The 15,685-nt window shown below is 38.9% G+C and overlaps 1 protein-coding gene across 3 annotated transcripts in view; it reads right to left on the bottom strand.

Annotated features, from left to right (window-relative positions):
• Positions 1 to 3,054: 3,054 nt before the first annotated feature.
• LOC148035041 (pentatricopeptide repeat-containing protein At5g27110-like) overlaps positions 3,055 to 15,685 on the bottom strand; it is a 39,502-nt gene continuing 26,871 nt past the window's right edge. Inside the window, exons 2-3 of one of the 3 annotated variants that reach the window (XM_087679934.1) lie at positions 10,918 to 11,044; positions 3,055 to 3,402 (exon numbers count right to left, since the gene is read on the bottom strand). In XM_087679934.1, coding sequence (XP_087536060.1) covers positions 3,391 to 3,402; positions 10,918 to 11,044 — 139 coding nt within the window. In that variant the 3' untranslated portion in view covers positions 3,055 to 3,390. Of the gene's footprint in view, positions 3,403 to 10,815; positions 11,045 to 15,685 lie in introns of those variants that run through there. The other 2 variants (XM_087679933.1, XR_015691140.1) reach the window with 2 other exon arrangements.

Here is a 15,685-nt window from a genome sequence, read left to right as displayed (position 1 = left end):
ATTTTCTAGGTCATCTCTAGATGGCTACTAAGAACGTGTCGACGAGGAAGCGGCTCGGGCAAGCACGTTACAACTACTATAGTGAACTCATATGTAGAGCATTAGATCTAAGTGTTGATTCAATTTGCAAAGTTCAAGACAATGCATATCTTTGGTTGCAATCTTGATTGTAGCATAAAACCAACAGAAGCACTAGAATGAGAGGAACACCAAGTCAACTTACATGCATGACATATGGTACACTATTGATTGAGAATTGCAATGGATAAAAGGAAAGTTGTCAACACAAGGCCATACACTAACCAAGTTGAACGTTTCAACCATGAAGTTCATATAAGGATTGCTCAAGATAGGGATAATCATCAAAGCACATTCTATCATAGTTCCTAGAATTGGCATGCCTTCTAATGATCACAACTTAGGAACTAAGAGCTCCACTATCATACCCTAATAGCTATAATTTGTTGAATCATCATCAGATTGCTTGGCTCCACCACCTTATCCCTACTTATTCACTGTTTACTTACTTGACTCCATTATCTTTACCCTACTTGGCTTTGGCTTTACACTTGGCTCCCTCTCATCATCCAATCATTAGATCCAACTCGACTCCATCACTTTTGCCTAACTTGACTCTATCACCTTTGCGTGACTAAGCTCAACCACCTTTGCTATAATTGATTCTATCTAGTACACATATGTCCAACTGCATCTCACTTACACTTAGCTCTTGGAGCCTACTATGACTCCATAGTCTCACCACCTACTCCACTACATAGTCTTGCTCTCAAAGAGGATCGATGCACAACTCAAAATCCATGTAGATCCATACTCTTTATCCATTCTCCACTCCATCTCATCTCATACTTGGATCCATATCACATGTGGACTTTGAGTCATTTCTTCCAGTGTACTTGAAGCCACATAGTCATGGCTACTAAGAGCTACAAGCACACTTGACCACAAGCAGATTAGGAGTCATGTTCACACGAGTCACCTTGACCAGGCAAGATGAAGCCACCACCATAGATGAAGGAACCTATTCAACTCCCTTCATCCCACAGTCACGTATGTTCATATCTTCACAAGCGCATGCCACTGACTATATCTCTATAATTATAACGCTCAGAAGTCACCTAATTAGGCCCAATAAACCATACAAGTAAGAGAGCGGTGTGATGCATTGAGAGCTTACATTGCTAGCAGCTTTGGAGCACCTCCAAGTGCAAGTTGGGTGAAGATGTAGGCATGTAAATATTATTTGATATCACATTAAAATCCTATTTTTTAAATGTGATATATTATTTTGTGTGATGTTTTAAGGTGTTACTTCACATAGATTGATAGTGGAGGGATGGATGCTACTAACTGCTAAAATGCAAATTTTTTCCTATGTTTTTTTGGGGCTTGCTTTCTAACTAGATTCTATTATGTGTCAATTGAATGTACATTGAATCATGACTTTACTAGAGGCACTATTTAATAAGAAGAGATATGTTTTTCTTTATAGTCACTCGATATTATATGTTTGACGTAATAGGCTATCCTCTTAGCCTTAATTAAGAAGATATGTATGATTCAAGTTATACCTTGTATGGGCTCATGCCTTAGCACTTTTTCGTTCATTTGACAAGATGTGTCATTACATAGGTGTGTCTATCCTCCTTAGCACTTGATTTTTTACAATTACTATAATTAGTATGATGCAAGTATCATGTACGTATGTATGATGGCATCTATGTATGTATGATTATATGTATATTTGCACAAATGGATTATATGTATGTATGCATGATGGCATCCATTTATGTATGATTATATGTCTTTCAAGGTATGATATAAGATTTAATGAGATGAACCAAGCATGGTAAAGATTACTCACTGCAACAAGTTATATTGCCTATCAAGCTCCCAAAATTTCCCAAAGAGGTTTGTTTGATTGTCAAAATGCTCCATTTGCTTCAATCTAATAAAAACAGGGGTTATATTTTTGCCTTTTATAATGCATATATTGTGAGAATGGGCCACATTTTGCAGAAAGAAAATCATTTTACATCTCGTGAGCCTAATCAAGGCAAAAGACCCCCAATTCTTTTACTTTGGAGACTATAAAACCTTTCAGGGATACATAAGGAAGGAAGTATATATGGGATCACATGTATGTCAAAGCTTTCTTAGTAATTCACAAGCTTCAAGTTGATGGTTCCAAGCTTCCATTAAAATTTGAGGACTACTTTAAAGCCTCCCTTAAGAGCCACATACTATAGGTTGTAATTGCATCAATGTTGTGCTATCATCCTTGCTTGTATTGTAATCTAACCTAAAAATATCTTTGTGGATTTTCATGTTTGTTATAAAGGCATATGTGACCTTACTATGCTATTTAGTGTGACATTTTGCTTTGTGGTTGGTTGTGTTGATACCATACCATGTGAGTCTGTGGTCAGCATGTGACTATATTGGTTTGTGACAATTTGTGAGGGTTGTTGGTATATTATATTGAAAAATGTTTGTTGTTCAAAGGAGTCTCTACAAAATTTTGTCTAGGAGATTGTGTACATTAGGATCTTTAACTTGTACTTAAGAGAGCATATCTTGTGACTATATGGTACATATGTTTTACTAGTTTTTCATTGGTTATGTTGGGAATGCCATGTTGGTTTTGTTTTCTTGATGTGTGTTCATGTATTAGACACAAGCAAGAAATACTTGTTGGTTATGTTGAGAGTATGCCATGTTGGTTTTTTTTTGTGTTTTTTGGATAGCTTTGATCTAAATGAAAGTGTCAGACTCTTTTGGTAATAGTAAAGTGTTACGAAGCGAAACACGTGACAAATCTAGCAAATCAAATCTCAATCATAAAGTGTTATGAAGCTGAATACGTGGCAAATCTGGAAAATCAAATCTCAATCATAAACAAAAAACTTAGTGGAAAAATCTAACAAATCAAACATCTCGACTATTAAATACAAACAACATTAAAATACATAAGAGGATTTAAATAACTCAATAGATTGAGAAAGACAAGAGAAAAACACATGATTGGGCCCAACCTCTCCCATGGCAAAAGCCATGATTTGCCATCTTTAATTATATATTATAGTTTTACATAGATATTTGCATTTATATCTTACATATAATTACAAAGAAAGTACAAATATCAATTGAAATACAGAGTTTTAAGAGTCAAGAGGTATCCTGTAACATGTTGCAGTTGTTGCAGAAAATTTTGTGATATGAATCTTGACGTTTTGACGTCACCATTACGTCTGGAGCGTGCCAAAATCCAAACAGCTCTTGAAGCTCTGAATTCCGATTCGAGATGAGGTAGAAACGAAAAAAACTCAATTTTCACCATCTTCTCCTATTTTGCGCGCGATCCTGTTGCTTTTATAAAGAAAGCTGGAAAAGCCTTTTAAACTTAACCACATTAAGAAAATAGCAAGGTATTCCATAAAGAAAGCTTATTTTAATAAAAGCATATATTAAATCTCATATTTTAAAATAATCTATATTAAAAATAAATTAATTAATAGTACTAAGGACAATGATCTAATTATCACTAAAGAAGTTTAAACTTATAACTTACAAATAGAGTAATAATTTTAATAATTCAATATCATATAAATACATAATATTATATATTATACTTAAGATAACTAATCATAATTATGAAATTTACTCTTGGACTTACGCTAACGCCTAGTGCTACCCAAAGCCACTGCTACCTGCTCTACACATCAATTGAAGCATTCACAATTGTTTATAAATAAAATAAACAAACAATAGTGAATACCTAGCAGTCTTCAGCTACAAATCAACTTCTCGCACAAGGAATCCACCTTGTGTACGAGCCCCGGCAAATACATATAGTTTTATGGAATCCATCGAAAAACCTCACAGAATCCACCGTGGAATATGCCTCTAGTTTTACAGAATCCACTGAAAACCTCATGGAATCCACCATGGAATATGCCTCCTGGCATCATGAAGAATTATTATTCTCTTTTTGTATGCATGAAAACCATGAACTAGGATCTTTTCCTATTTTAGTTTATCATGCTATAAATGCATGCATGCAAATCATGCATAACATAGGATATTTCCATGTGGGGGTATGTTGCATAGGGATATTTATATGTAGAATGGATACATTGCACGGAAAAGCTCGAAAACAAGGTTTGATTGCAAAAGAATGAAAAGGAAAGCTTGCAAAATTAAAATCCCCCTTAATTTGTTGTCTAGGAAAGATGGTTGAAATGAGTGCAATTTTGAGGATGAGATTTTAAGTCTAGAGGTAGGTTGTGAGAGTGTTTAGACAAGCGTTGTCCACTCCTTGTATGTTGTTGGTGGTAGTGACTTATCGGAGTCATGTTTGGTTAATAATAAGTTGTTGGAGACTAGTTTGAGTTGTGAGGGGAGTCTAAAAGAGAAACCCAATATTTAGAGTGGTTTTGGTAATGTTATGGGTCCTGGAGTACCTCAATGTGATACTGAGAATGATGTTGGAGGTGTTGGGAGCCCTAGAAAGGTTCAATTTGATATTAACAAAGATTGTGATGTTTAAATGAGTGGGAATTGCTTAACACATTTCACTAATTCCGTTGATAAGGTTGATGCAAACCTAGATAATACAGAGATGGTGGAAACTTCTTTGATTAACTTTGAAAGCTTATTAGTAGTTGCTAGGTAGGACTGGGAAAGATCTGCTTTGCAAGAATCTACTTTGAGCAAAAGGATTGGGATTGAAACTCAGAGAAACTCTAGATTGAAATGGATGTGACCATGACAGAGAATATGCAAAAGACACTAGAAGAGTTCACAAACTTAAAGAAGAAAACCCAAAACAGGCTAAGACAACACAAGAGATTCAACAAAATTAAGAAAATACATTGGCAAGGAGTGTTAAAGAAGAGGAAAGAGGTCAACCATCCTTGGAAGAGACTATTGAGGAAGAGGAAATCAATTTTCTTTAGAAATGGGGAACATTGTTGTTTCAAGAGAAATAGAACCCCATGAGGAAGTAGAAAATAAGATAGCAAAGACACATCTCTTGATTGGAACCGTTGCAACTTTTGCAAACATGAACCACACATGGATGCCTATTCCACATTGGTTTGGTAGAATGGTTGCATAAAGTGAAAGACCAAACACATTGGTCTTGAATGTATTATCAATCACCCAAGTATTATTTTGGGAGAATATCTTGCTCATTTCCAACTCCTGGATAATGAATATGATTGGTTTATCCTTGTACTCATTTGCATGAGGATTATATGGTTGGTAGTACAACACCTATAGGAATCCAAAACTCTTTATTACATAGATGAAATAATATCTATAACACAAGAGACTTCACAAGATCCCAAAAGTAGGATAAATTAGAAAAGTGTTATAAAGACTAGTTTGTTTGGGTTTCATAGATGAAGAGCTTTCAAGTACGTCATCGGCCAACCATCCTTGGAACGTTTACCTACAAGGTAGCAATAGCATTGATGCTCAAAGCACTTTTAGATCATAAAGCCATAACATAAAATAAGAGAACATGACTCTGTTTTGTATTTGATAAGACAATGTTTGCACTTCTTTTGGAGTCATGAAGAACCTAAAGGTGACATGATCCAATGGAGGGGCTTTCTTCAAAAGAAACTACTATTTTGTTTGGCTCATCTTAGTGACAAAGTGGCACATTCTAACATCAAACAAATCCAACTTGTAGCATTCAATAACATGTGGATGCACTAGTAAGTGATACTTAACCTACATCTTCAATGGCAAACTGCATTTTTTAGAGGTTCTTAATCCATTTATTTGAGAAGCCTTTTGAGCTTTGCTACCACCATTATGGTATGCTTATTTCACTATTGTCTTAGTGGATGGACCATGTTTTCTAGTTGAACAAAGCTTGCCTAGTCTAACTTTGTGTACAATTATTCTCATGAAACTTGTGCTCCACAAGAGATCTATATGACATAAGCTCCAATACAAAAGAACCATTCGACTCATGGAACTTCACATACACCTTGCAAGTATAAGAACTGATGAGCTCTTTAACATAGGGAAACAAAATGCCATGCTTCCTCATATCCATGCATCACTTGGATTTGAGAGACTCGATTGTTGCATTGATATGTTCATGAAAACCTATAACCCTATTTATATGGTTTGCAAGAATGATGCTTTCCAAATCCTCTATGCATGCAACATGCAATGATTGTTGCATTGATATCTTCATGAAAACCTATAACCCTATTTATATGGTTTGCAAGAATGATGCTTTCCAAATCCTCTATGCATGCAACATGCAATGATGGTTCCGATTTCAAGGATGACACAACTTGTCCAACAGCATTTTTCATAGTGCAAAGACTATGTTCTTCCAATTTAGCAACTCCCTTTTGTTATGTTGTTTGAGCATTTTCAACACAATGACCTTGTCACCTTTCAACACTCAAGCTATAGCTCCTCTCTATCAAAAGAGACAAGGTAAAACATAGTGGGCTTGGTGTAATGCTACTTCTTCCTTGTGTTGTCAAATCATTATCTTTATCAAGGAAGTCACATATCTTAGCCTTGTCACTTGTTGATGACTAAAGATATATATCACACAAACATTATGACAATTACATGATGGATATTGGAAACATGAGAGAAAGAAAGAGATAGAGAGAATCGTATCCCAAATGTGGAAGCCATAATTGATGAATTTCAAAGATTTTAACCTTAAAAGCTTAGGTATGGTTGAAATAAGTACTTTATAACTTTCTTCCAAACATTTGCTTACCACAGGTTGTGTGCAAATATTTTCTATTGCTAATATAGAGATATAAAAGGGCGATAACAATTTCTTGTGAACTTTGGAGTTTGGATGGTCAAGTATGCTAGATTGGTTGGGTAAATTTACATCGTATGTCGGGTTTACATTTGATCTAGGCAAGCAAAGTACTCGGATTTTGTGAGCCCATGCCATTGAATTATATGACTAAGTGGACCCCAACATGTAATGGGCGTGATTAATCATGAGTGAAAGATGCACTTTTGGCCGTAGATCCCAACTCTTACGAGCTAGACACCCTATGGCTTGAGGCTTTGGCGAGTCCAAAAGTCTTGGCAAATGGAGGCTAGGTAGTAGGAAGCAATACTTAATTTGCAGAAGTTCCCGGGCTCACTGAACAGCTTTTTTTTGAAGACTTCACCCGGTCCTTGTAGTCCCGACTCCCGACTCTCTCTCTCTCTCCCCCTCAATTCTTTTTATAGCGTCTATTATTCTTAAATATTGTTTTTTGTAAACGGGGTCATGGCGTTCACACAAGTTGGAGGTAAAGCGTGACCACAAGCTCTGCAGTGCAAAGCTCCTCCATGTCATGTCTGTAAGCTTAGGCGTGCGGGGCTCTGAATATCCATCGCCTGATCGCCCATAATCATGGGGCAATGAAATCTATGTTGAAAATAAGTCCAATCCAAATTTCCAGGACTCGTTTTTGGACACTCTACAAAATGTTTGCTGTGCCGGACCAAAGAGAAGCAGGATTAAAACAGGCGTAGAAGAAGAAGAGGAGAGAGGGATTTACTCGGACAAGAAGAAGAAGAAGAAGAAGAAGAAGAAGAAGAAGAAGAGGAAGAGAGTGGACCAAAGAGAAGCAGGAATAAAACAGGCGTAGAAGAAGAAGAGGAGGATAGAGGGATTTCCTCGGAGAAGAAGAAGAAGAAGAGAGTGGCATTTCATTATCACCATCACTTGCAATGTGGGCCAAAAAGACGAGATAAAGATTCTGGAATTGAAGTATTCTCTTAGGTTTGAGACTGTGATGTTCCTCGCCGTAACATATATACACAGATACATATAGGATTCATGAAGCAGGAACAGAACATCACCAAGATTTGGCCCTTGCCGTGCTATCGCAGAACTGAAAAAGCTTTATGAACACTGTGCCAAGAGCAGTGGCTGTGACTAGAAATATGCTGCCACTGAGAGATCACGTGCTCCCTCAGAACATGGTCTTACCAGAGAATGCCAGCTGATGTATCTACTATCGACAAGCTGAAGTGCCTCCTTCAGCAATGCAGACACAAGCGGAATGTGGAGCAGGCAAAGCAATTGCATGCCTATGTGTGCAGCCAGCGGCTTCAGTGGCACACCGTCCTTGGGAACTACCTTGTGTCTGTGCTTGTCGAATGTGGGTGCTTGTTCGAAGCTCAGCAGGTCTTCAACGGTTTGTCACTTCACAATGTCTACTCTTGGACCTCCCTCATCTCAGGGTATGTCCACAGTGGGGAGTCGGAACATGCCTTCCATCTTTACTTCAAAATGCAAAAGGATCATGTACAACCCAACAATTACACATTTGTTGCTCTGCTAAAAGCTTGCTCCAGGCTTGATAATGTGGAAAGAAAGAATGCATTACATGCCGATATTGTCAAAATGGGGCTTGACAATGATCTCTTTATTGGTAACAGTCTGGTGGACATGTATGGCAAAATTGGCTTGCTTGCAGATGCTCACCAAGTGCACAAGAAGCTTTTTACTCATGATGTGGTCTCGTGGAATGTGCTGATTGCAGGGTACGCAGAACATGGGCTTGGAGAGGAAGCATTGAGCTGTTTTGAAAAAATGCAGCTTGAGGATGTTGGCTCAGACAATGTTACTTATGTTTTCTGCCTGAAAGCTTGTGGCAGCATAGGAGATTTTGAAAGGGGCAGGTCAATTTGTGCTGAGATTACCAAAAAAGGTATGGAAAATGACATACTTATTGGCAACACTATGGTGGATATGCATGCCAAATGTGGCTTGCTTGCAGAAGCATGCAGTGTGTTTAACAAGCTTCCTATTCAGGATGCAATCTTATGGAATACACTCATCGCAGCATATGCTGAACAAGCCCTTTGGAGTGAAACATGGGACTGTTTTGAAAGGATGCAATTGGAAGGCTTTCCTCCTGATGATGCAACATTCCTGTACAGTCTTAAAGCTTGTAGTATTGAAGGATCAATAGAGCAAGGCCACCTGTTATGTACTGAGATCTTCAAAAGAGGTCTCGAAAAGGACCTTGTTATTGCAAATACTGTAATAGATATGTACAGTAAGTGCAGCTCACTTGCAGATGCACACAAAATGCTTGAGAAATGCCCTATTCGAGATGTTGTATCATGGAATGCACTTATTGCTGGATATGCTGACCAAGGACATGGTGAGGAAGCACTACGCTGTGTTGATCAAATGCAGTTAGATGGCACTCCTCCTGATGGGGTCACATTTCCTTGCAGCTTAAAAGCTTGTGGAACTATAGGAGCCACAGAAAGAGGCAAGCTGCTCTGTGCTGAGATAACTAAAAGAGGATTGGAGAAGGATATTTTCATAAGTAGTGCAATGGTTGATATGTTGGCCAAGTGTGGTTCCATTGCGGAAGCACACCACATTCTCATCAAGCTTCCTGTCCGTAGTAAAGTTGTGTGGAATGCTTTAGTTGCAGGTTATGCTGAACATGGATTTGGTGAGGAAGCACTGAACTGTTTTGAACAAATGCAACATGAGGGTGTGTTTCCAGATGTGGTAACATTTTCAGGTAGTTTGAAAGCTTGCAGCATTGTAAAAGCTCCAAAAACAGGACACAAAATTCATGCTGAGTTATCCAAAAGAGGACTGGATAGTGATCTATTTGTTTGCAGCAGCTTGATAGATATGTATGTGAAATGTGGCTGCTTTGCAGAATCATGGCAAATGCTAGACAAACTCCCTGTTCGAGATGGAGTGTCATGGAATGCATTGCTTGCAGGTTATGCTGAGAAAGGGCTTGGTGAGGAAATATTGAACTGTTTTGAAAAGATGCACTTAGAGAGTGTGTGTCCTGTGGTTGTTACTCATGCTTGCAGCTTGAAAGCATGTGGCATCACAGGAGCTCTAGAAACAGGCCACAGAATACATGCTGAGATATTGAAACAGGGATTGGAAAAATATCATTTTGTGGCCAACACGTTGGTAGAAATGTATGGAAAATGTGGCTCTCTTGTAGAAGGCCACAATGTGTTTGAGAAGCTGCCTCTACAAAATGTTGTATCATGGAACATATTGATTAAGGGATATGGTGAGAATCATGAGGGGACCATGGTGGTTGAATGTTTCGAGAAGATGCAAGAACGAGGTGTGAAGCCAGATGCTATCACATTCACATGTCTTCTGGGTGCATGCAGCCATTCAAATTTGGTTCAGAAAGGTCACGAGTATTTTCACTTGATGAGAGATCACGGAATCAAACCGACATGGGATCATTTTGCTTGTATGGTTGATCTTCTTGCACGATCAGGACATGTTTATGAGGCAGACAGACTTATTGGAGCTATGCAACACCTTCCATCTGAAGGAACGCTAAGGGCACTGCTTAGTGCATGCAAAATTCATGAGGAAGTTGAACTGGGACTGAGGTGCTTTCAACAACTTGTCCAAGCAAATCAAGATGATGCTTCTGCATATTTACTAATGGCTGACATCTATGCAAGTGGTGGTATGTTGATAGATGCAAGCAGAATAGAGGAGATGAGAAAGCAAGTACGTGCAGAAAAAAAGCCTGCGAGTGCATCGATAGAGGTAAATAGAGAGTTGCTTGACTTTGTTGTGGGTGGCAGACGAAGTGAAAGTATATCATCCATGTTACAATTGGTAAACTTGAGTATGAAGTATGAAGGACACGTACCAAACATAGAATCAGTTTTACAAGAAAGCAAGAATTCATAAGTAGGAGCTGTAATAGGACCTTTTGATTAATACAAAGCTACAACAAAACATTGCAGGTGTGACCTAGGGATTATTTTTCAGCAGCGTTAGATATTTGGGCCATGAGTTACTTTGCATAGGATTTTTTCTGCTTTCTTGCAATCAAATTTGACACTAACGTTTATGGAACATGCCCATGAATGGTTTACCTGACCAGCACTAGTTTCTTGTCTGGTTTGCTCCTTTGGGTCCATTCCCTTCAGGGCCAACATGAGAGGCTCATCTTGAGCTGCACTAGTTTCTTGTCTAGTTTGCTCCTTTGGGTGCATTCCATTCCTGGCCAATTCAATAATCAAATCCGTCAATCCAAACTTTCCAGTAGCTGTCAAGAAGGCTTCTTATACCTAACATAATGTTGAATGTTGCTCAGATGCGAACAAAACCAGGCCAGACATGAAAAATATAGCATCATTGGCTCCGTACAATGTAATATGGTTAACAACTATAATATAATAGTCACTTATTTCTGAGAGTTCAACATTTGAAGAAAATGTAAAGAACGAATACTTGAAGCTAAATATGACAATCATTCGGAAAATCATGGCTATAGATAGTTGAGGGTTGAAGATTGGTTGAAGGCTCATCTTGAGCAGCGTTATTTTGTTGTATAGTTTGCTCCTTTGGGTGCATTTCATCATGGCCAATCCAATAATTAAATCAGCCGATCCAGACTTTCTCAATAGCTTTCTAGAAGCAGCTAAAATAAATTTCAATGTTGCTCGGATGCGAAAAAAATTGGGCTATATGTGATACATGTAGCATCATTGGCCCTGTACAAAGCAGTATGCTTAACAACTATATTCACTCAGATTCAAGAGTTAATATTCTTAAAAGATGGTAAGGATGAATGCTTAAGCTAAATATGATATTACATAAAAAAATTGTAGCTATAGTCAAAGTTGAGGATTGAAGAATGGCGAAGACTGCCACCTTCCACCCTTACCTCTTCTCCTCAAAGAAATCTAGTTTTACTCAACTAAGTCCCTCAGGGAAGAGCATTGTTGTGATCTACTTGGTGGCTATCTCTTAATGCATTTTCATAGATATCAATGAATTACAAAGAGAATATATGTGCTGCTTATAAAATAGTAGTGTGAGAAGAGTGAAAATGAGATTTCATGAGGAAGAAATGGTGGATGATGGTAGAGGTGGGAGCAACCAACTTTGGGACTATCTTCAATTGTTATGCATGAGTTTATAGTAAGAGGGGATAATATATTTATGCAACTACTCAAATTTTTTTGAAAAGAGGATGAGTAATTATCATGTCTAGATGCTCACCCTCATTCTTGTTCTGTCTTGACTAGGTCATAAGTGACCTAATAATTTGGAAAAACCCTATTGTGGTTTTCATTTTTCTCGAGGAGTTTGGCTAAAAAAAACTCACCATGAGACCCTAAAAATCTATAAACAGGGGCCCATTGAGTTTTCATTTGGAGCTTGACACTTGAGGTTCTATGTGTGTGTGTGTGTGTGTGTGTGTGTGAAGCAAGGGGCCTAGTGATTGGCATGTGCCATGCATTCGGCATATATATATCATGAAGTAGTCCTCTCCTACCACTCAGGCATGCATCATGTACTCGATATATGCATGTTATAAGGCAATCCTCTTGCCACCCACTCTCTATGTGTGCATGCACATGCACATGCACATGCATAATAGGGAGAGCTTGCTCATTGGTATGCATTGTATACTTAGTGTATGCATGTCATGAGGCGATCCTTCCCTATCACTCATTATGTGTTTCGGTGTGTGCATGCCAATCAATCAGTCAATCATACATTCATTGAGTATCTTTTGGCAAGTATATCACAATCGACTTCACACTATGTCATGAACTCCACATAGAGGTGTCATTTTGGTTATGATACCCTCCCTTTCTCTCTAGGCCATTGATGGGTACTCATTTGTGAATTTAGCTAAATAGTGTCCTAATGAGCTACACTATAATGGTAGAGTGATGGGCATTTGGTCGTGCATTCAATCGGATAGTGTCTTGATTGTCTCGTATTGTTTGATGGAATGGGCATTAAGGTCGTGTATTCAACTAGATAATGTCCTCACCTATGTGTGGTTTTTAATGAGAAGTTGCAATGTTTGTATGGTTTTTAACTTACAATTGTCATGCAATCAATGTTACGTGGACCAATGACAATGTTACATCAACAAATAACGAATAATAAAACTTGTACAATCTAACACTAAAGACAAAGTGTAATACCTATTTTTTCATGAAGATAACTATGAGTCTAATTGTGCTTATAAGCACTCATTACACCATTGTAAGCTTATTTGATGCATCATGAGCCATGAGTTATTTTCTTGATGGGAAACTTGCATGAACAATCTTTAGACAAGAAATTTTATTGCAAAAAAAAGTATATGGGAAAGTGGAAAAACACAAGTTGAGAGCATAGAAAAATATTTGTTTGCACATATAAACATATCTTACAAAACACAACTTGATGAAGACTTTGATACATGCACACTCTCTTATCAACTTTTGAATGCTAGAGGGCTCAATGGAAATATTACCTTGTTTTTTTTTCTCTATTTAAAGAGAGAGAGAGAGAGAGAGAGAGAGAGATATGCAATCTCAGCTACACGGAGTCGGACTTGCAGTCCTTGGACTGGCAGGGTCTGGTTGTTCCTCGTGGCTCAATTGTCAGGCACCTTGGGTACCCTTTGGGTGTTGACATTCCACCAAAGCAGCTTCTGCAGTGGATTTCCCAGAAAATGGTGGCTAAGTTTATGTATTGGAAATCTCAAGCTTGGCCCTTCCATATTCGCCTCAAAGTGGCCCAGACAATTATGTTGCCAATGCTCACATATTTCTTGCCATTGTTGCCCTGGACTACTACGACTCTGAATGCTCTCACTCAGTCTATTCGCTTCATGCTATGGAAGAAGGACTCATTGCATGCAGGTATTTCCTGGATCTCTTGGTCGCATGCGTGCACCCCCAAACGCATGGGTGGCGGAGCTATTTTGGATGCCCAAACTCACATGCAGGCACTCCGTTGGTCTCTTTTCCGTGCCATGTGCTCGGATCATCATCCATGGGTCGATATAGCCCGTTATTTCCTTGAGAGCCATGGGCTTCTACATGGCAATACCCAAATCAGGAGTTCTTGGTGGCATGTTCTTAATGCTGATTCGAGGTTCTCCAGTTCTTCTTCGTCGCTGCTTACTCATTTGGTGTGCTCCTGGAAACGGGTCCTCCAGAAGGCCCAGTAGCATCCAGCGGAGGATCGCTTGGCTACTAACTCTTTTCAATTGGAATTACTGGCGGTCTCGCGTTTACTTGCATGGGAAGGTAAACATGAGCTTAGACCACAATTCAACCGGATGGCCCGTTTGGGCTTGTCTTCAGTTGCGGATGCCACCCTTGCCAGTCGCAATGTGCTTATATCTTTTCGTACGGCTCGGAGGCTTTTCAGGATCCCTCGGGGATATAGGCCTTTATGGGAACAGCTTTTGCAGATGCTCCAGAGCAGACAACCCTTTCCTGCCCTTGCTTCAGATCATCCCTGGCAGGATTGGGACCTACAAGGCCGGCTGACTTTAAGCAAAGCTTCTGCTAACCAAGTTTATCATATTCTGATTAAAGATCATCAATGGCTAGTTACCAAAGCGAATGCTTTATGGAGATTACGTAAATCCCGGTCATGGTGGAGGGCAACAGTGATGGAGGGCTGGTTGAACAAGACACCCTTCAAATGTAAAGTCTTTCTTTGGAGAGTGATGATTGGTGGTCTTCCGCTTGCGTCGGCTCTTTCCAAGCGACGAATCTCCAATGGCAAATGTTTCTTTTGCACCACTGCTGTGGAATCAGCCCGCCACCGATTTATTTCTTGCCCCATCGCAAAGAAAGTCTGGTTATTTTTGTCGGCTGTTTGGCAAGGAGTGGTTGGATTCACCCTGCGCCCCTTTGATTGGGTTTTCGGCCAGCCCAAATACCCCACTCCTGCACAACCACATATGAAGCTCATGTATCATTTTCTTCGATATTGGGGCTGTTGGCATAACTGGATCATTAGGAATGCCTTTCTTTTTGACTCCCCCCATAATGTTCAGCGGCATATTGCGAGGCTTAAGGGCCTCTTGTATTGGCAGTTGGATCTTCTCCAACATTCTAATTTGCTCTCTAGGGAGGACTTACGTCCCTGGCATATGGCAATTTCATCTGCATCCTTGCCATAACATTGTAACTTGTAGTACTTAGGAACCTTTTCACATGATGGCTTAGATTGTCGTCATGTATCTTGTAATCAAGTCATCTTGTACTTTTTTTCGTAATTAATACAATTACCTTTTACGAAGAAAAAAAAGAGAGAGATGCAATACTCTTCATTATTGTCCCAAAATTATAGCTAGGATTGTACTCATAGTTTTGTACAATTTTGAAAAGATGGAGCTCTTTGAACACCTAGAAGAAATTGTCATCATGCCCCATCTTTAGCAAAGGGTCATCCACACTGATTATACATGCATATGATATTGTAGATTGTATAGATGCTCTTGTGGTTTGCCATCGTTGCTTCGATGGTGTATCTTTTATTTATGTCAATTCCTCATTTTGTCGTGTTAATATTGGCTATATAGAGGCACCTTGCACACACTTGTGAGTACTCTCACTATCTCAAGTCTATAGTCATGGTGCCTTGTATTTGCAAGATTGTATAACTTGTTTTCTCGGGGTGTTAGTTTAATCCTTGGTCACCATGCTCACATGCTTGTCTTTCTCTCTTGTCAAGATATTGCAAGAATGAACCTTAATGTCACCAAAGCGCTATGCATCTGTCTAGTAGAAGCAATATTGTTGAGTACAGAGATGACCAAATATGACATATCAATAGCAATGAATTTGCATTGGTGGACTTTTTAATTAGGCGTGTATTGCCATGTGCTCGATA

The sequence above is a fragment of the Lygodium microphyllum genome, chromosome 6 (genome assembly GCF_053477565.2).
Source record: "Lygodium microphyllum isolate KBCC chromosome 6, Lygodium_microphyllum_v1.1.10, whole genome shotgun sequence".
Lineage (NCBI taxonomy): Eukaryota > Viridiplantae > Streptophyta > Polypodiopsida > Schizaeales > Lygodiaceae > Lygodium > Lygodium microphyllum.
Note: the sequence above shows the minus strand (reverse complement) of the source record. Positions and strands in the feature narration are given on the sequence as shown.